Source organism: Toxorhynchites rutilus, chromosome 3, assembly GCF_029784135.1.
Source record: "Toxorhynchites rutilus septentrionalis strain SRP chromosome 3, ASM2978413v1, whole genome shotgun sequence".
NCBI classification, from domain to species: domain Eukaryota; kingdom Metazoa; phylum Arthropoda; class Insecta; order Diptera; family Culicidae; genus Toxorhynchites; species Toxorhynchites rutilus.
In genome coordinates, this window is record NC_073746.1 from 153,754,660 (window position 1) to 153,777,290 (window position 22,631).

The following is a 22,631-nucleotide window of genomic DNA, read 5'->3' on the forward strand; positions in this document are numbered from 1 at the left end:
AGCTGAGATCCAGAGTCTAATAATGCTCGAGCAAATATTTTATCTCCGAAATCGTCAATTATGCCCACGAGGGCGGTAGAGAGAATGACGGTGTTCGAATAGGTTTTCGTGTTCACCGACATGACAGTGTTATGACTAGTAGAAGGGTTGTCTGTGGTGCTTGGGAACTGTGGTTGAGTGATGCTTCGGTTTTCAGTGTGGGTGGATGGAGATTCTGCGTGTGGCACTTGTATTGTCTGAGTGTGTGTTGAGTTCGGAGCTTGGTGTATGGATTGACTCTGTGGTGGTCGCGGGTTCGGTCCATTGTCGCGTCTTCTAGGTTGCGTATTCGGGTGCTGAGTTGTTCTGGTTTGCGAACTAGCAACAGCTGTATGTAGGAGAGTGTGATGGCTTTTTCCACAAGTATGACATGATCCTTTAGAACAAAAGCGTGCAATGTGACCTGGCGATAAACAATTCAAACATAGCGACCTTCGTTTGACTTCCTCCACACGATCTACTGTTTTAAGTTTCGTAAATTTGTTGCACTTAAATGCAGAATGCATCTGCTCACTGCAGAAAGGACACAGCGTTGATTGCTGGATTACTGTATGACTGGTTGTAGATGGACGATATTGTTTAGTGGGCTCCCCTCGGGTTGATCGAGCGGAAGCAATGTTCCGTAAAACTTGGCATTGATTTTTCAGAAACTCAATTAGTTCACTGTAAATCGGTACATTTTTCGAATTATGGTAGCTTTCCCAATTCCTTAGAGTAGCGGAATCTAAGCGTTGACACACCATATGCTGTAAGATGGTACTCATCCCATCTACTTCTTCACCCATCTTCTGTAACATCATGAGATTGGTTTCGAATTCACCCACGATTCGGTTTAATTGTTCATAGGATTCCCTCTCCATTGGTTTTATAAAAAATAATGCGTCTAGATGAGATTTTATTATAAGCTTTTTATTCTCGTAACAATTATTTAATGCTTGCCACGCAATATTATAATTTGCTGTCGTCATTTCGATTGATGAAATCTCCTTCAGAGCGTCCCCCGTCAATGATGTTCGCAGATATGTAAACTTGTCGATAGCCGACAAATGAGAATTGCTGTGGATGACGCTTGTAAAGGTGTCACGGAAAATGAAAGAAGACATCTTTAATTCCGGGAGTTTGACCCTAGGCTGCGGTTCTGATGTCGTCGTGGATTGAATTTGCGCTCGGGCTGAACTGGAACTTCCACCTGCAGGTATCGTGAAAGCAGCCAATGACTGCCGGAGATCATAATATGTGTTTTCGAACTCTTGAATCACCTTGGCGTTTTCCAGTTCCCGTTTCTCTTGGATTTCAGCACGCAAGAGAGACCTCTCCTCCTCGGTTTCTACGGACTCCACAAACTCCTCGTCATTATCATGACCTCTACAAACTTATCGAATGTCTGGTCCAATTTTTCCATTCGTATTGGTATAGAATTTCGATCACGATTCTCCTGGTAATTCCTGATGAAAGTTTTCAGGTTATCAATAGAACTACGTAGAGTACGTTCCTTCTTAGACAGAAGTCGCATATTTTCCATGGGCATGGTTATCACTTTTTTTATCACTGCACCAATATAATAAATTGTGATTGACAGCGCGTAAATGTAGCGATTCGGAAAACTTTCGACTCGAAAACCTCGCGATACCACCAATAGAAACATATAGAGAATATCAATTATAAAATTTGAGATACATCAATCCAGCGCCCAACTCAGACAATTAATTAATTATATTGTAAACCACAGAATGCATGCATCAATTTTATTGTTTCATTTATTCCACCTATTGTTTCAACCAAGGCGCTTGTATAAATGTATAACAGGTGAAGCAACATCATCACTTCAATAAGAAGGGGATTACGGTTTGTGGAGCGGGGGTTGTTTGTTTTGTTATTGCTAGGATACGCCATTTTTGCATTTTCACATGCGAGAGTAGTGGATGAACTGGATGAGAATGAAATTCTACAAAACCATCTCTTCTTTTTCACATAAATTTGCGAAAGCCGAACATAGTAGGCATCGTTCGAATAAGCGTCGTGGCAGTTTGTAGAGAGCCGCCGGCAGCTGCTTGTAAACAATACCGACAGCAATTCCAATATGGCTGAAAGTGCATTTCATATGATTGTTTCACCTGGTATATATAGAGGCGCCTTGGTTTCAACCACGTTTCTCACTTTCGTAATGGCAACCTGTCCATGCAAATCAGGTGCGCACCACAGACATACCTGCTTTGTTCTACTTAGCCTTTGTTCCAATTGCTCCAATTGTTCAATCTCAGAAATTCCGCGTGGTCCTAATTTCCTCCCAGCATCCGTGCAGCGGTGATGATGAAATCAGCGGACGATGAATTTTCCTGTCCTGCGCGATATAGCAGCTCTCTTTTTCGGCGCCAACTCCAGCTTCTATTGCTCAACGCACAATGAACAATGTGACGATGTGGATTCACTCTGGCTTTTCTCAACTTCACAGAAACTTTTTCCGGAATCCGGTTCGTACCGGACCAAATGTTGGAGATACCTTGCACTGGTTCACTAAATTGACCAAAACGACTTTAATTGTGAATTTAACAAAACGGACTTTATTATAACTTCGATTTAGTTTTGAGTGACACACGGATGCTGCATGCTTTTACATGCGAATTTATTGGAGGCTTATACACGACTAACTTCTAATCTGAGTGGACTGTATTTTTATAGATTTGGTAGCGGAAACAGTGAGTAATTGGGAGAGTGGCGAACCTAATCTGAATTCCCCACTGCTTTTGCTCTTCGCCACTGGAGTCACTAAACGAGAGTTAGTGTACTTTGAGTGGATTCCGTTTTATAGCAAATAATCTTGCTAACTTCAACAGGGTGCAATAAATGTTTCTATGGAGGTTAGACTCTCAAGACTCTTACTTAATCAAGATTAGACTCTCCAGACTCTTACTTAATTACTTAATCAAGCAAATTAAACCGAATTTGTTATGTGGAGGTTTTAGGGTACACTAAACGTTTTTACGGTGGTTAGATACTCCTCCCTCTTCTCTAAGGGAGGGCTGCCATACAAATGAAACACAAATTTCTGAATTACTCGAGAATTAATCAAGCAAATGAAACCAAATTTGGCATGTGGAGGTTTTAGGATGCAATTAATATTTCTATGGTGGTTAGACACTCCACCCGTTCTCTAAGGGTGGGCTGTCATACAAATGAAACACAAATTTCTGCATAACTCGAAAACTAATCAAGCAAATGGAGCCAAATTTATCATGTGAAGGTTTTACGGAGCACGAAATGTTTCTATGGTGCATACACTCCTCCCACCTCACTAAGGGGGGCTACTATACAAACGAAACATAAACTTCTGCATAACTCGAGAACTAATCAAGCACAATTTGGGATGCGAGGGTTTTTGGGTATGAGGAATGTTTCTATAATGGTATGACACCCCTTCCTCCTCTAGAATGAAGAGGGGGTCCCATAAAAATATTACACATATTTCAACCAAAAATATTCCAACCAAACATGACAAATGAGAATTTTCGGAAAACTCTGAAGGAAAAAGTGAAAATTCGGAAAAATTAAATTCCCATATGTTCTACAATTACATAGTGACAAGTGCTGTTAGTCCATTTGATGTTTGCGCTAGTAAAATTGATCTTTGTTCGAAACTGGAAATGGATTTTGATGTGATGAAACGCACTCCTATATCTTTTTCTATCTATACAAAAAAAAGGATCGCCGGATGTGTTGATAAGAGCAGAACTCGAGGAAGGAATTATCCGATTTAGGGCTGTCTTTATTCTATCATATTTTCTGTATAAAGCATTTATTCCATGTTACGGAGAAACATGTTATTTGCACGTGGTTGAAACATCTTGAAAGAGAATTGTGTCTGAAAATAATCTGATATTATAATAATGAGTTTTGTTAGAAATATTAGGAATTTTATAGTAAAAGATAAATTCAACGGGGTCGAATAGAAGATAAATCAATGAACAGTTCTGCGATTGGACGCATGAACTTGCTCATAGTAAGAAAACGTGAATGTTTGAGGGCATTGATAACAAAAAACAAATTTTGGGCGGGACGAAGTTCGCCGGGTCAGCTAGTCAAAAAAAATTTAAACTTGAATCTATGCAAACCGCAACCCTCTTCTTTTCGCAATAATTGGAAAATAAATTTCAACTTGAAAACAGTTAATCAATCCGACGATGAATTATCTCCTTTATCAAAGTTTACTTGCGCTGATGCAAAAAAAAAGAACCATCAGAAATTCCAAAAGAAAATTTTTCTCGCCACTTCCCACGCACACGGTGACATTGTCCAAACAATTGGTACATCTGTCTTTCATCGTCCATTTTTTTTATCGTCTGGCGTGAATGTTGTTAAAACTTCTACCGTCAATCGGTGGTCGTAATTTTCTCTCACCTTCTCTGTTTTTTTTCTTCTTCGTTTGTTCCCTTATCTCTTTAAGGTATCCAAAGCCAGGCACCAGGAATCCGACCGTCACACTAAAGATTGCGGATTTAGCAGATCCCAAGAGCATACGAACCAGAGAACTTACCCCACCGCCGATTCTCCTAAATCAGTAAGTTATTTCTGTGCCTTGACCACTTTTTTACCGCTTCTAGGTTTCTGTTTCTTTTTTTGTTTTTCTTCATTTCTACCGCAAACGAAATTTTCTATCCCGACCACGAGAAAAAGTTACTCTCAGGTGGTTTGATGGAAGTTTGCAGGGTTGAACAGATTGAAGCACGACGGTTAAGATTCAATTGGCGTATTTGTTCGGTGCTTCACTTAGATCTTTCAACAAAAAACTTCGAACCCTCGTTTAAATCGATTCGGTAATCCATTTCGCCACCTTTCTGTTAACACCTTGATGCTGATATATCACGCAGGTTTCAATAATATAGCTCAACTGCAATTTCAGGGAACATTATTTTACCAGCGCAGCATGGGTATCGCAAACGGAGGTCAGTGTCGTCTGGATGAATCGTCCCCAGAATCTGTCGGTCGTGACGTTGTGCAAAAGTCCGATGTGGTACTGTCAAGAGGTAATTTATCTTTTCTCCACTGTTATTATTTCGTGCATAGTGTATTCGCGTAGGAACAAATGTGAAATAGGAACACGGCTGTGAGTAAAACTTGTGTTCATGTTACAAGTACTTTATGTCTCTAAATCACAATTATCCTGCGCTAACGCCACTCAAGTAAACAAATTACTGTGAAAGATCACCACGCGACCACAAAATCTCGTCTGATGAGACGTTTCCCCCAAATCTCAACCGTTCCCTCCCACACACATGTCAACGTACGTCAGCAGTTCGCAGTTCGTCTGCTTTCATCAGGCGTAATTACATGGGAGCAAGTCGTGTGAACATATAGCCGGATGCCACCAGCAAAGTGGTCTATCTCCGATGCATCACACCGAACGTCAGGAAGAGGACGCCATCAGGAAGTTTGAAGCAGTTCTAATCCAACAAAGAAGATTACTTAACGGACCCCCGCCGGGGCTTTCAGGCGTGAAATTGAAACAATAAATCTCCACTCCAGAGAACGGAGGCGAAGCTAGCAACCGACTCAGCCACTTAATGTTAACGGTTAACGAGCATTGGCACACGAGTCAAGAGGTCGGAAAAACCCGATGGATTCTCGCGTAACTTTTGAAAAGGTCCAATGTAACATTTTCGTCAACTCGAGAAAAATGAAGTTGAAGACCCGAACATTTTTCCGCGAATTGTCTTAAAAGGTATCGATCTTTATCACTACTTTTACCACTAGCAGTCAATAATAACTCTGAAAAACCAATCGTAACAGTTGTTCCGTGATTTGAGCTTAAATTTGAAGCCTCGGAGCGAAAAATGTTACGTTGGACGTTTTGACTGCCCCTGTTTGCACATTGGACATATTACGTTTCACGATAAGAATTTGAAACTAACTACTGAAGAACAATCGAAACATCAGCATTTCATTCTAAAGACAGATTATTATTGTCATCGTTGAATTGCACTGACATAGATAACAACACCTGAAAGAAACAAAAACTCAAAACGACCGAAGTACGACTTCGTGTTGTTTTGATTGCTTTGTTACTTCGGACGTTTCGAGCGTCGGAGGAAAGAGGCGTCCGAAGTAACAACCGAGTGCTTAAAATCCGAATCTGTACATTGGATATTTTTTTGCATCGGCGATTAAAAGATGAAGAAGATAGATACGTGAACGATTGTTTTTGTAATGCATTCAATGATTGAAAATTAATAGCGTGCATCTATTAACTCGATTTGTTTACATTTGTTACATAGGACCTTTTCAAAAGTTACGCGAGAATTCATCCAGTAGCGGAACAAAGACGACCACTCCATGAAGCTGGCGGTTTGTGATAGGATGTGAAAGCCGTAAGACACAGTGTTTATGCAATAACAATACGTTTACGTGCGATATGGGGTAAAATGGTTAACTTCAAACCAATTTGAATAATTGACTGTTGTTCAATAGCACTACATTTCTTGGTGCAATTCGGCGCATTAACTTCAGTATCCTTATTTCAGTACAGAATCAAGTTGTCCAAAACATTATTATTTATTACCTCTTCTCGCATTTTACAGTGTGTTCAGGGTATATTTGACGGTACGCGGTACATATGAATTCTGTTAAACAGAACCAGATTTAGAAGTAGAGGGGGAGTGTCGAAGGGGCCAGATGCCTCCCCCCCCCTCGACATTCAACCATTCGAAGCCAGAGTAACCTGATTTTTTTTTTGGCATAAACACTATCTGCATGCACATATTAATATTATGCCAATAATAATCATAGACGTGACGTCACTGCTTGCTTATTATTTTACATACACAAGTAAGCGGTCTGTATGAGCATACCTCGTATGTAAGACATTGGGATTAGATGTCAAATAGTGATCCCCGATTTTTGAAATTAATCGTTCATCCACTAATCGAAAACTTCTCAGCAGTTTGTTATTCGATACGATTAATCGCCCCAAATAATCGATTAATCGCCCCAAATAATCGATTAATCGTCACACTGAGAGAAATAATTAGTTAGACTAATATTTCTCATTTGTTAGAAAGCCATTTGGAATCAAAAAAGTATTCATCATCGCCTGAAAATCAATTATTATCTTCTACACTTCCCTAAACTCGTAAATTCGCTCAATTCGCGTTGACGACCTTGAGCTTCGTTTAGGAGTTTAGGCGAGCGTCAAAGATAATGATTGATTTTCAGGATAAAACCTGTTACCGTACGTTACGTAGCCGTACGTTTTTTTGCTCTGGGTTTGGATCGATTAATCGACGTAAATTATTCGTTCGCTTCGATTATTGGTTGTGTAATATTCGTTCGATTAATAATCGATTTCTGAAGGAAGTATTCGATTAATCGATTAATCGAACGATTATCGGGGATCACTAATGTCAAAACTATCAATGAACAACAAAACGATATAAGTGCGATTCACATACAACATACACGTCACGTTCACGTCCCATCACGTCACGATACGTCAATGATTCTACCATGCAATTCCCATGAAAACATTCACATACACCAGCAACGTAACGACCCGTCAGCATACGTTCAACGAAAACGACCGGCAGGATTTGTAGAAAAGAATAATTGACGGAGACGGACGGCAAGTTTGGTTTTTGTCTGGGCTTTGTGTCACGGCTTTTGTTTTGATTTGGTTGTACAGTAATTTACATTTAAATCGACATTAAGCTAATTTAACCGATCTGTGATGCAACACGTTTAATTAGACATTTTTACCTCTAATTGGACATTTTTGTAAATATTGATTTCGGGGCCCAAATTATGGCCCCACATTGAAAGTCGCCACCAGTCGCGAATGTCCAATTACTGGTCAAAATCGACTCCAATGCGACACTGAGTGGTGCCTCAGCATATCGCATTACAAGTAACTTACTGTACTTTTTATGCCAACATATCTCTCAGCTCCAAATTTCGGAGTGAAAATCATTCGCGACTAGTTGAGAGAATTATTCTATTTATTATCATTGTTGAATAAGGGTCGGACTACGGGGTTTAAGCATTTAAATAATGGAATTCAATGATTCTCATTGAATTTTCCAAAATTCGAAGCTGATTTTAGGCATGCTGATTTGAAAGAGTGCATTGCAATTCAAAATTGTTGTAGGTGGCGACACCATGAATAAAATTAATTGAATCATTCGTTTGGCATTTGACGTGACGGTGCTGGTGGAAGCATTGACTGCATGTGTGAATTGGTGGAGACGTTGACGGAACGTAGACGTTCTTCTCCGTAACGTGCTATGTGAATCGCACAATATTAGTTACCTGAATCTGATTCTTGTGATGCCAGCTTGTCAATTAGAAATATTTGTTTTAAAAGAACTTTTTAAATTTGCGTTCGGAGGAAACGTGAAAATGTTCGTTTTTTGACGTAGGACTACGTCTTACATTAAGGGTGCCAAATCAGAAAACAGGTCACGTTTTTGTGAAATAATGTTAACGTTAATAACTATTTTTGCTGCGAACGGATTTTAACGATTTGCCTACCAACGAAAAACTTTTTCAACGAAAAAAATTCAGCTTTTCTACACCATGTAAGTTTTTACACTCTTATACTTTGCTGGTTTCACAGGAAGAAAATCTGAGTAAACGGTTACCGCATCATAAATCTCACGAATAAGATTTTTGCTTATCAGCTTATCACATTTCCCACACACATTTCCTTCAACTGCAAAGTACCTTGTGGCTCCGCTAGGAGTGCTCCAAACAGATTTTCCTCTACGCCATTCGATCCGGGCCGTTTTTTACTAACGTAGCTGTAAAAACCCGCGAAATTTAAAAAAATGCAGCTGACTCCATTTTGCCGCGAGCCCCTCAATCGTTCTGGAGAGAGAACTTTCCGCAAGTTAGCTTTAATTGAAAACAAATCGAGAAATGCATCGAAGGACGAAAGATTAAGCTTCTACTAGTTTAATATATGACAACAAACTCTATTAAAAACAATTACTTGCAATTTTTACCCATCAAATGTTTTTAGGGAAAAGGGCCCGCGAAAACATCAGCCCCGGCCCACCAAGACCCAAATCCGGCCCTGCTGTAATATAAGTACCTGGAATTGACAATTTAAACAGTCCACTTAACGCAGTAATGAATATTATTTCCGTTCCTAAGTTGGCACAACTGTTTTCGATACCTATTGACGCAGAGGTTATTCACTACTGTACATGCGGAACTACTGATAGTTGTTATGTACCTATTTCTACCAAACCGGTCATTTTGTCCGGTGTGATGATGAGTTGTCACAATATAAAAATTTGAAGAAAGTTTTACAAAAAACAAAATATATTTCATTCTAATATTGCAAGTACATGATAAATACATCTATTTGCATATAATATAGTATTTTAATTTGTATTTCTATTACACATATATATACTCGACCGAAAAGTTGGAGGAACAGAGTGCGAAGTTGAAATTTCTATGCGATTTTTGAAATACTGTAACTTTGTGAAAAATCAACATATGAACATAGAGAACATCATTCACATTATTTTGAAGCTTCAGCTTTCAGGTTTTGGAATATGCTACGAACATATTTTTATCTGGGTATGTGTAGATGTAGTGGACACAAATATCAGAAAGAATTAAAAAATCGATTTATTTCTGTTTTTTCAAACTCTTTGTAGACTAACACAATTTAGTGCTAACCAACTCAATATTAAACAGAATTAACCAATAAGCTTTCAGTTGGTTGCTGTTCCTGTAAGATCTTTCCAAGTAGAGATTTTTCTGTTCGAATAAAAAATTCCCCTTTCGTCTTTCATGTTGAATAATTCTATAAATAATGATCGCACCGCAAACAGAAAGATACTTTGAAAACTCCAAAAAAAATTTTGCTTTGACGAAAAACAATCTATTTGAACTTTTTCCATCGATTTTAAAAAAGTGTCGAAACACGTTTTTTATAGCGTTTAAGAATATCTTCTGTAGTTTTGCGAAAAATGCAGTAAATTGTATTGTTAGTAGATAAATTTTTAGCATAGCGTATCCCCTAAACACCTGTGAACGTTTTATAATGATACGTTCAGCCGTTTTTTTTCTAGCCGATCAATCAAAGTTTGGAGCAGTGTTGCCACATTTAAATCTGTACCAGAGGGGTTGAAAATCTTTCTGTCGATGTTTGACTAAACGATGTAGTTCAATTGAAGTTGCTTGTTTATAACTGCGGATATTATTTTATAACGCTACGAAAATTTTGAAATAACCATTCTACCAGTTTGGTCGCCTTGAAATGTTTTTTTTTATTGTAGAATCATTTGACGATAATTGTTTGATGATTCATTTTTGTGCTCGCTGTGGAGGCGATCTGGCGTAGTGGTAACATCCATGCCTCTCACGCTGAAGGTCACGAGTTCAATTCTCACTCCCGACATTCTTCCAAAAATGGAAGTAAAAAGTGACGAACCAGCCAAATGAGTTGAAAATCACTATAATACAGATAAAAAAAAAAAAAAAAAATTTTGTGCTCGCAGAACAATACATGCTCGAGATAAGAGCAAATCACATACAAAATTCCAGATCCACATTTACTTTCTTGGTGACTAATTAAACGAAATAAACTCTATCTGTCAATCTCAACAACCTCGAAAGAAGTAGCACTGCTTCATTATTATTAAAGTATAATTTGCGTAATATCATTTAGCAGTGTAACGTTTATCTCTCCTGTGTATTCTCTCGTGCCTCTCACGGCAACCATTTTATTTTCACTCTGTAACTGAACTTCGAGCAATAAAGACGTGTGTGTGATATAACTGACGAGTTGTCTGTCTTCATCCGAATATCCGGTTTTCCTAAAAATTAGGATCAAGATTAGCGCAAATACAATTCTAGTTGAAAGCAGTTTTGCGACTGGCACGCGAGCCCAAATAAATTAATAACTTAATATAACTTATTGAATAACTTGGTATTCCCCAAATATTTTTTTGGTGCACAACCTTAACACCTGCTACACCATAGCGTCAGTTCAATGCATTGATGACAGAAAACAAACAATGTGTTAACATTGGAAAAAGGCTGAATATTTGCCTCAGCAAAGATTCATTACAAATACCATAGCGTAAATATTACCCTCCCGCTATCTCCTCTCCTTGCTTATATTCATCATTACGACATAATTTGCAACACCACACAATCGTCAATCATAGTATAAAAAAAAGGGCGATTGTTGCATCGTTACAGGGCCAATGCAAACGGGAGCAGTCACAAATGGGGTTTCAGCGTAGCGAAGATGCCCTATTTTTACGTACGAGTTATGAAGCGCGCACATACACATACAAAGAGCAACTAAATATACACACACTTATCTCCGTTTTGCGCTCTTCTCAACAGAAGCCCTTTCTGTTAATATTGCCAGTCTAGATTAGCTTAGCTGTCATCCTTTGTGGAGACAGTTTTCCTACCGTCATGCGAAACCAAATCACTGACAAAATTCCAGATCATTTATTTTCTTGGTGAGCTGACGATAGCCTAGCTTGATGATTCCCCACACAATTGTGTAGCTCAGAACCTTAATGCAATAGCGTCAGTTTGATGCAATAATTGCAATGCCAGAGACATAATAATTTACAATGCCAGAGACATCAGTGAGTAATTTGGTCGCCTCCTCAGCTCAATCCGAAACGAAGACATGTGATGACGCAACACAAAGAAGAACAATCGATATTAATTGGTTTGAATACAGAACGATACTGAAAGTTTACCTTCCTGCTTACCTGCTTGAGACTTTAAACTTTTTCAGTTCATTCGTCTCTAACCTTCAAAAAGGCCCTTAGGAAACTTTATCCATCATATTAGTCCTTCACCCCCATTGCCTTGAGAAAGGCATTCGATCCCTCGCCGTCCAGCTTGCCCAGCAACAATGTTCTTATTTTTTTTTTTGTCTTAAGAGGGTTTAAACTTTTCAGTTCATTTGCCTCTAGACCAGCAACAATGTTGTTCAGTCGATTTCCTCACGAAGAATGAAAGTTTGGCTCAGCGAGATCAACTGTTTATACTCTAGGCAAATATTCTCCTTCGTTCTTCTTCATTTCCTTTGTTCACGGAGACTTTACATCTTACGATTCCCCCTTCGTTGCTCGTCAATAAGGTGCTCGTTATTGACAGCTCTGAGTACACTCGTTTCTCTGAAATTGTGATTTCCTTACGGAGTAATTTTATCTTTAGATATTATTTTATCTCGCAGATTTTAGTGAGAATAAACAAATAAAAATCTTTCAGGTCTTCATATAGCATCGTGAATTTAGGCTTTTCAGCCTGGAGCAAACGATTCAATCCGTTGATCTGGGGCAAAACATACGTCGCACCGTCCGATGCGAATCCTTTCAGACGATCCTTGAAAGGAATTTCGTCCTTATGAAACTGATCAATCATTGCATTGTAAAAGCTTTTATGATCAGCAGCACCAAGCGATACTGCGGTATCGCTAATAAAAAGTAAGAAAATAAATAAATTTTTTGATAAAATGTAAAAAATTTCACATATGGAAAAAATCTGTACCAATCTGACTTTAACGAAAATCTGTACTCTGTACCGTACAGAATCTGTACCAAAAATAACGAAAAAATATGTACAATTCCAGATAAATCTGTACGTGTGGCAACACTGGTTTGGAGTAAATTAGCGGAACACTTCATCGCACACTGTACCAAAATTACAAAATGTTATACGTACTCTCTGAATAAACGATTCGTAACTTTCGTATTCATGTATTTGAGGGTACGACGATTGCCAGCAGGGATGATACTCACAAATATACTTACGTAATATCACATGTACACACACTTCACATCCTCCAATTATTGCTTTGAAAATGCCGTTTATTTATATACTTCCTGGAGTGCATTCAGTTTTCTGTAAAGATAGTTCCATCAGCATAAATTTCAACTTGTTGACGGTCGTTCTCATCCGAAGTCTACGACAGTATCAAATTCTTCTTGGTCTACGTACATTAATTCTCTTTACTATTGCTCCCTGAGGAAACAAACAAGACTTCTTCTGATTTATCATTTATCAATCAAGCAAATGAAGTCAATCTTGGCATGTGAAGGTTTTAGGGGACAAGAAACGATTCTATGGTGGTTCGACACTCCTCTCCCTCTCTAAGGGGAGGCTGCCATACAAATGAAACACAAATTTCTGCATAACTCGAGAACTAATCAAGGAAATCGAGCCAAATTTTGGCATGTGGATGTTACTATGGTGGTTTGGCACTCCTCCTCCTCCCTAAGGGGAGGGGGGGAGAATCAAACACGCAAACGGAACTAAATTTAACATGTGAGGTTTTAGGGAGCAATAAATGTTTTTGTGATGGTACCCCTCTCTTCTGATGTTTGCGCTAACGAAATTGATCTTTGTTCGAAAATAGAAATTGATTTTAATGTGGTAAAACTCACTTCTATAGTTCTTCTATCTATATAAATAAAAATGGATCGCCGAATGTGTTGATAAGAGCAAAAATCGAGGAAGGAATTGTCCGATTTAGAGCTGTCTGTATTCATATTTTCTGTATGAAACATTTATTCCCTGTAACGACGAAACATGTTATTTGCAAGTGGTTGGAAAATCTTGAACGAGATTTATGTCTGAAAATAATCCCCTAATAACAATATTATAATGACGAGTTTTGGTAGAAGTACTGGGAATTTTATAGTAAAAGGTAATTTTAAAGGGTATATTAGAAGGTCAATCAATGAACAGTTCTGCGATTGGACCCATGAACGTGCGCTTAGTAAGAAAACGTAAATGTGATAACGGAAAATAAATTTTGAGCGGGACGAAGTTTGCCGGGTCAGCCAGTAACTAGATAAAAATATATGTTTAGAAAAAAATTATTTTTTCCGGAAATATAATAAAAATATTCACAATTTACTTACACAAAAAAATTACAATAACTGTAAATTTTACCTGTAATTTTGACCGGTTGGTAGTTCTATTGTTAAATAGCAAGGTAACGGATAGCGAAAATTATGGATAACGCAATAAAGGAGTATAAATGAGTTGCAATCGCGAAAAAAATATTAGAGGGGCTTGTATCCAAGACACGACCGCTTAGGACGTAGGACTACGCATACGTTTTATTCAATTTGCTATTCATGCGTACAGGATATGAACAAATTTAAAGGTTTGTGCAACGAAAAAAGTACAAAGTCAGACCCTGGTGGCCTGAAGCGACTTAATACACGCATACTCACTTATAGTCATTTTGCACTCTTCTCTAAATAAACTTTTTGCTAGACCAATAATTCTCGAAAAAAGACGATTGCTTCTTGAGATGTAGTTGCGGTTGTACTGCGCAGATGTCATCCTTGGTGGAGACAATTTTTCTATTGGAACACGAAACTAGATCACACATTCCAGCAGAAGAATCATTTCCCTTGTGAGCCGATGATGATGGCCGAGCTTGATTTAATTTTATAGCGAGAAACATTATGAATACGCCGGCTTTGCCATTCTTTACAACGCCAGATGCAGAACGAGTGAAATATTCGCCCACGAACACACCTCGAAGAGAAACGAAGATGACACAAAATTAGCAGAATAAGGGATGTTCGCTGTTTCGGGTGTAGAAAGAGACTGAAAATTTTACTCAGAGAAAATGTAAAATTAATACGCTAGCGACAGCGTTCTTATTTCGCAAGGGTGGAGTTTATGTCGCAAATATTCTCTTATCCGCTACGTTGTTTCTATTCTCGTGGCTGCATAAGCTGCCCCTTTTTGACAGCACGATCAGGAAAGCACACAAATGTATGGGAAAATGGGAATGCTTCCAGTTTTCTTCCATTTATATAGTTTACTGACAATGGGATTATAATATACAGCGTATCAAACAAATCTTTTCCTATTGGTATGCAGATTGTCACAATCCGTTCAGAGAAAAATAGCTATTAACGTTGACTTTATTTCATAAAAACGTCATTTGTTTTCTGATTTAGAACCCTTAATGAAAAACATAGTCATACATCAAAAAGCATCGGTTATACCAAGAAGACACTTCTAGAAGCAATTAAGGTGTTGTCCATGGTGGAAGAATTACCCTAAATCTACAATCTACATTCTTTCTGTAAACCACAGGCACACAGATACACGGTCAACAAAACCGGGATAAGTGTAATTGTCTAACTAATATGTTCTCATTCGAAGAAGCATCATAACTGCATACAAGGATAATGCTTATATTGAAGGAATTACCGGTGCTCGAAGACGAACTTATGCGATGATGCAAATAGACAGGAATGGATATTCAATCAATTATTTTTCCTCAAATCAGCGAGTGATAAAATGACCGCAAAATGTTATACCGTTCCAGAAGAAAATTTTTCATGCCTAAAATAAACCCGAGTTAATTTCGATCTGTCTACCCAGCTCACATCCAACAGATGCGTTAATTTTAATACCATTTTTTTCTCTTCACTTTTCAAACAGACTCATCGGATCAGTGGCGATGGAAGAGGATGGGTTGATGAGATGTCGGTTCCGTTCTTCAGCCAGAATGGAAGCTCATATATCGCGATTTCACCGTTGCGCGATGGAGCCGCAGGTGAGGGCGTGTGTAAACATTAGGTTGGGAAAAAAGAATTTCATAATTTATATGTCTATTTCAATATATTGTTTAGCATAGTTACAATAAGAAACTGTCGTTATAGAGAACTTGAATGTCGTTACAAAGAGAGAAACGCTCAAAGCCACACAAACAGTTAAATTATATTATAAACAAAGCAAAACAATTGTTTATAATCTAATTTTCTAAAGAAAAATGTGTTCAAGATAACCAAATAATTTAGTAAAACTATCGTTTGCTAGATTTTTTGATTAATAAACCAGCATTCATAATCTGGAAAGCATCTGCTTACTGGTTTTAAGAGAGTGGACTTATACACTGCGTTCCACAACTATAGAACCACTAGTTTTTTCTGAGTTTCCAGAGATATGTAAGAAGTCGGTTGAATTGAAGTATATAGTGTAGGATATAACAACTATCTTCATTTAAATGACTGGCCAGTTTTGACCAAGTTGCGCCATGTTGTAGTATGTAGCTCGTTTTACGCAGAGGATACTACTCGTTTAAGTTCTTCAAATCACTCATACTGCTTGTAAGCTGCATCTACTATTCATACGATCACTCTTCATGAGTTCTTGACAGGGTTTTGATTTAGTAAACATGCTGACCAGCCCAGAATTTGAAGACCATATTCATTAAACCATGACATGACTTTCCGGATTTTATGAATTGATACCAAATTACCCAATTATCACGGTGTTTTTTTATGCAAAAACAGAAGTATATGATTCTGAAGTACTTCATTGTACATTGTAGCTTACCATCAACACGAATGGACAGACAGAAGTCCAACTAAGTACTTTAGAATCATTTACTCCTGTTTTTGCATCAAAAACAATGTGATAATTGGGTAATTTGACATCAATTCATAAAATCCGGAAGGTCATTGCATGGTTTAATGAATAGAGGCTTCAGATTGTGGACTGGTGAACTTGTTTACCAGATCAAAACCCTGTCAGGAACTTATGAGAAGTGACCGTACGAATAGTAGATGCAGCTTACAAGCAGTATGAGTGATTTCCAGAGCTTGAACGAGCAATATCCTCTGCGTAGAACGAGATACACTCTAACTACAACAAGGCGCAGCTTGATCGAAACCACCCCGAATCGGTTATTTGAACTGATTAAGAGCTAATAATGACCTACAAATTAGAAACTTATTATAATTCATGTGAAATCGACGTTAATGTTGTGAAGGAGTGATAGTTTTCCATCTGGTTCTATATCTATGAAACACTGGAATTTTTGTTTTTTGAATGTTTCGCGTCTGAACACAACAATAAAGTTCAAATGACCAGTCTTATAAATGAAGATAGTTATTGTATTCTTCACTATATACTTCAATTCAACCGACTTCTTACATATCTCTGGAGACTCAGAAAAATGAGTGGTTCTATAGTTATGAAACGCAGTGTAGTCTCGTCGGACTCGTTATGAAGAAAAGGTCGCTATAGTCGCATTAAAGAAAAAAAAAATTATGCGATTTTAAAGGGACCTGTGGACCTAAGACAAGACGTGACAACTGGCTTCTTACTCTTCTTTCTGCATTTTCGCCGACCAAGCAAGATGTGAAGGTTGCCATATGTTATAAAATTTCGGGAGATTATTTTCTCATAAGAGAAATATGTGTTCTTTGTATAATGTATTTTCTGAGCTGTACCCTTTTTTGTATTAATTATTCAACCGAATGTCACCTATTTTGAATAATAAGTACAGGGAAACTTCGATATAACGTACCCTCGTTATAACGTACCTTCGATATAACGTCACTCGATATAACGTACATTTTACCTCGATATAACGTACACATTTCCAAAGTGTTAAGGAAATTTTTTTTAATATTTTTTTTCTGATAGAACAATGAATTATTTTTATTGTGATGCTAAAACAAGTTTTGTACCTTCAATCAATTCCGAAATACAGCTGGTTTTGTGATTCCGGATTCTAAATGAATCAAGCTTTAATCAACAGTACGAAGGGAAACATCTTGAGAAAGGCTGGCTTCCTCTTCTGATTGAAGTTATTTATTAACTTTACTAAAACAGCAACACAATAATGTAATATAGACTACGTTTGTGAGTACTTTATTATGCTTCGATATAACGTACAATTCGATACAATGTACAATTTTGAAAGTGAAATGTACGTTATATCGAAGTTTACCTGTATTTTCCTGTTCTTTTTGTACTTTTGGTATGCAAAAAAAAATTAAACTTGGAGAGAACTAAGAAAACCAGGAAAAGTAGATTTGATAGCAGGAGTATGAGTTAAATTTATGATTCATTCTATTTGTCAAGAGATTATGGGCCTTATTATCGTATACACTTCACAAATAAAGTGAAGTTAGTGAAGTGTCAAAGATAATAATAGGTTTTCAGGCAGAATGAACATTTTTCAAATAGAAATTATGAATGAAAATTAAATTTTCCGTATCAAATTAGTGTTCAATGTGAATGGAAAACTTTGCTTTTGGATGTGTTAAAAAATTTCTTACAAAAATAATATCTGAAGATAATTTTATATTATAATGATAAGTTTTAGTGGAAATATCGGAAAGTGTGTAGAAAATAGGTTAAGTTAGGGTAAGGAAGACGCGCTTCAGATAAATAAATAACGCCAAGTAAAATTTTTCATTCAAATTTAAACAATTCAAAACTGCCTTCGGGCCGGTGAATCTGTTAGAGAGTAGTAAGCCCTGTTAAAAGTTATTTCGTATTCAGATGTCGACACTGTGAGGTGTATACAGGGATTAGTATTGTCGGTATCTTTCCCCCTCAATTAGTTATTATTGATGTTGTTGGGAACACTGCTTGGCTCAATGTTGATTGACATCCTTCGTGTTGCGGCGCAGTCTCGTCAGCATAACAAGAGAGGTAAGGCGGCGGTGACACTGGATGCAGAAAAGTGGTCGTACGAATTGTATGCAATAGTGAAAGTAAACAACCACATTGAGTTGTAATGGTGTGGTTACATTGCTTTCTCCTTGCTTCGTTCGAATTCGTCTGCTTCTATAGAACAAAATTGTTTGTTTCTATTCGTACAATCATATTTTCGTGCGTACTCCTAGGCAATGTCACCTTACCCTAAGACATATCGGGTTATCTTCTCCCTGTACAAAGTGATAATTGTGGTACGATGGCTACCGAATACTCTTCCGGGTCAATACCGTATTCACAGACACCGTGTCGTTGTCAACGCGAAAACACTTCTCGCCTAACTTTTGAAAAGGTCCTATGTAACAAATGTAAACAAATCGAGTTAATGGATGCAAGCTATTAATTTTGATTCATTGAATGCATTACAAAAACAATCGTTCAGATTCGGATTTTAAGCACTCGAATATTACTTCGGACGCCGCTTTCCTCCGACGCTTGAAAAGTCCGAAGTAACAAAGCAGTCAAAACAACACGAAGTCGTACTTCGGGCGTTTTGAGTTTTTGTTTCTTTCAGGAGTGATAACTATAATAATCTGTCTTTAGAACGAAATGTTGATATCTGGATTGTTGTTTAGTAGTTAGTTTCAAATTCTTATCGTGCAACGTAATAAGTCCAATGTGCAAACGTGGCAGTCAAAACGTCCAATATAACATTTTTCGCTCCGAGGCTTCAACATTGTGCTCAAATCACGAAACAACGGTTACGATTAGTTTTCAGAGTTTTTTTTTTTGACTGCTAGTGGTGAAAGTATTGATAAGGATCGATACCTTTTAAGACCCGTTTCACCGTGAAGTGTATAGGAGAATAAGGCCCTATAATTCAGCCCTGATATCGTTCAAATACTATCAGTATTTAAATACAAAAAAATTAACATTCCCAAATGGTTCCAACATGATTTTGAATATTTCTTGCTAGGATGTAATTTGTTGATTGCGAACTGTTTTACGGTTGGAAAATAATTGAATGCTTTTTTCTGTTAGGTCACTGCTATTATGCTATGCTGGGTGGCAGAAGAATCACAAAAAGGTGTGGGGTGGAAATTCCGGTTTCTGTATGGGAACTAGACACAGGACGCAATAGAAACGAAAATATACAAAGAATCGATAATAGAAATGTTCACTAAATTGAAATGTGCAACTTTCATTCAATTTTGAATAAATTCGGCAACACTGAAAAAATGTTGGAAAGCCCATTTTTGTATATTTATCTTTGTTACTTATTTTTCTCATCAACCAATCAGGGCTCATGTTTAAGCCCCCTTTTGTACAACTTCTATGTAAGCGACATCGACAATTGCCTTACACAAAATTGCAGCCTAAGACAACTTGCAGATGATGGAGTGGTGTCTGTCGTAGGATCAAACGAATCCGACCTGCAAGGACCCTTACAAGATACTTTGAACAATTTTTCAACCTGGGCCATTGGGCTAGGGATCGAATTCTCCACGGAGAAAACAGAGATGGTGGTTTTTTCTAGGAAGCATAGACCAGCAAAACCAAAGCTTCAACTTTTGGGTAAACCGATCACTCATGCTATGTCATTCAAGTATCTTGGTGTCTGGTTCGACTCCAAATGTACTTGGGGGGCCCATATTAGGTATCTGAGTAAAAAATGTCAACAAAGAATAAACTTTCTCCGTACAATTACCGGCACCTGGTGGGGAGCCCATCCCGAAGATCTTATAATGTTGTATCGAACAACTATTCTCTCAGTGATGGAGTATGGCAGTTTCTGTTTTCAATCAGCTGCCAAAACACACCTCATTAAACTCGAGCGAATTCAGTATCTTTGTCTCCGTATTGCGTTGGGATGTATGCCCTCAACGCATACCATGAGTCTCGAGGTTTTGGCAGGCGTACTCTCGCTAAAAGATCGCTTCAATTTATTATCTCTTCGGTTCCTCATCCGGTGTAAGGTTATGAACCCATTGGTGATCGGAAATTTTGAGCAGCTTATCGAGCTAAATTTTCATTCTGGTTTCATGAGCTCATATCATGAATTCATCTCTATGCAGGTTGATCCTTCTTCGTATACTCCCAACCGTGTTTGTTTTCCTGACTACATCAATTCCTCTGTACATTTTGATCTGTTCATGAAGGAGAAAATCCATGGAATTCCAGATTATCATCGATCGGGGATCGTTCCTACGATCTTCAATGCTAAGTATGGGCGTATCAATTGTGATAATATGTACTTTACTGATGGGTCCTCTATGAATGAGTTCACAGGATTTGGAGTGTTCAACGAATTTTCTAGCACCTCCCACAGTCTTCAGAATCCTTGCTCAGTGTATATTGCTGATTTGGCAGCAATACATTGGACGCTGGACAGCGTCGCCTCACGACCTGTTGAACACTATTACATTGTAACGGATAGTCTTAGCTCTGTCGAAGCTATCCGTTCAGTGAGGCCGGAAAAGCACTCGCCGTACTTCCTTGAGAGAATACGAGAAATTTTGAGTGCTTTAACCAGACGCTGTTATATCATTACCTTTGTCTGGGTCCCTTCACATTGCTCAATTCCGGGTAATGAGAGGGCTGACTCATTAGCAAAGGTAGGTGCAATTGAAGGCAATATTTATCAGTGTCAAATCGCCTTCAATGAATTTGATTCTTTAGTCCGCGAAAATACCATCGCTAACTGGCAACGTAAGTGGAGCGAAGATGAATTGGGCAGGTGGTTTCACTCGATTATCCCTAAGGTTAGCCTCAAACCATGGTTCAAAAGTCTGGACTTGAGTCGGGACTTTATTCGCACTTTCTCTCGACTCATGCCCAATCACTGTTCGTTAGACGCGCTACTCTTTCCTTTTAATCTAGCCGATGGCAATATCTGTGCTTGTGGCCAAGGTTACCAGGACATCGAACACGTTGTTTGGTCGTGCGAGGAGTATCTTGTTGCCAGATCGAATTTAGAAAACTCTCTTCGTGCTAGAGGAAGGCCCTTCTAGTACCATATAATTTCATCAATCATTTCTCTCCGCAGATGTCATTTTCACAAAGTAATAGAAAAGTAACAGTAATAGTAATAGTAATAGTAATAGTAATAGTAATAGTAATAGTAATAGTAATAGTAATAGTAATAGTAATAGTAATAGTAATAGTAATAGTAATAGTAATAGTAATAGTAATAGTAATAGTAATAGTAATAGTAATAGTAATAGTAATAGTAATAGTAATAGTAATAGTAATAGTAATAGTAATAGTAATAGTAATAGTAATAGTAATAGTAATAGTAATAGTAATAGTAATAGTAATAGTAATAGTAATAGTAATAGTAATAGTAATAGTAATAGTAATAGTAATAGTAATAGTAATAGTAATAGTAATAGTAATAGTAATAGTAATAGTAATAGTAATAGTAATAGTAATAGTAATAGTAATAGTTATAGCAATATTAATTATAATAGTAATGGTAATTTTAAGTACCACTAAATTATTAGTAATAACAATCTACGCCAGTAACACTGGCTGAGTGTATCCTATGGCTTACCTTCCCTACTAACACATTTCCTAAATTCCAGAGATATTTATGAGAGGTCGTAGAGTTCTCTGCATCTCTCTTAAGTAAATATCGGACTAACATTCCATCCCTTTCCGTAGCAGTTGCAAGGACGTGGCCAGGACAATTCTTAACTGTCGAAGAAAGCAAACCTTCATCTAAGAGATATTACTAATCATCAGCAACGGATGGAGGCTAGCTTTTAACTTTACAGTTCTGAATTCGTACCACCTACGATATTGTGCAACTAGCTCAATGCTAATGCTAATGCTCTCTTCGGGCTAGAGGAAGGCAGCCCAATGTGCCGGTGAGAGATGTGTTGTCTCGGTTAGACCTTGATTACATGTCTCAAATATATTTCTTCCTAAAAGCTATCGATCTTCGTGTGTGATTGTCCTTATATCCTTATATTCTCCTTTTCCTTTTCCTTCGCGAGAAATCAAATCCCTTCTTACTAAAAATAGAATGAGGTGAAATGAAAATAAATATTAGATATAATATAGGCTTAAGAATCGAGTATGATGAATGTGAGTGCGAATGTGAGTGTGAACATTGACAACATATCCTT

At 37.6% G+C, this 22,631-nt stretch overlaps 1 protein-coding gene across 2 annotated transcripts in view; it reads left to right on the plus strand.

Moving 5' to 3' along the window:
* The window catches only part of LOC129774401 (inactive dipeptidyl peptidase 10), a 502,809-nt gene that overhangs the window by 448,882 nt on the left and 31,296 nt on the right, over positions 1-22,631 (plus strand). For both annotated transcript variants that reach the window (XM_055778134.1, XM_055778135.1), the window contains 3 exons: positions 4,481-4,594; positions 4,937-5,060; positions 15,490-15,604. In XM_055778134.1, the coding sequence (XP_055634109.1) occupies positions 4,481-4,594; positions 4,937-5,060; positions 15,490-15,604 (353 nt within the window). The remainder of the gene's footprint in view (positions 1-4,480; positions 4,595-4,936; positions 5,061-15,489; positions 15,605-22,631) is intronic.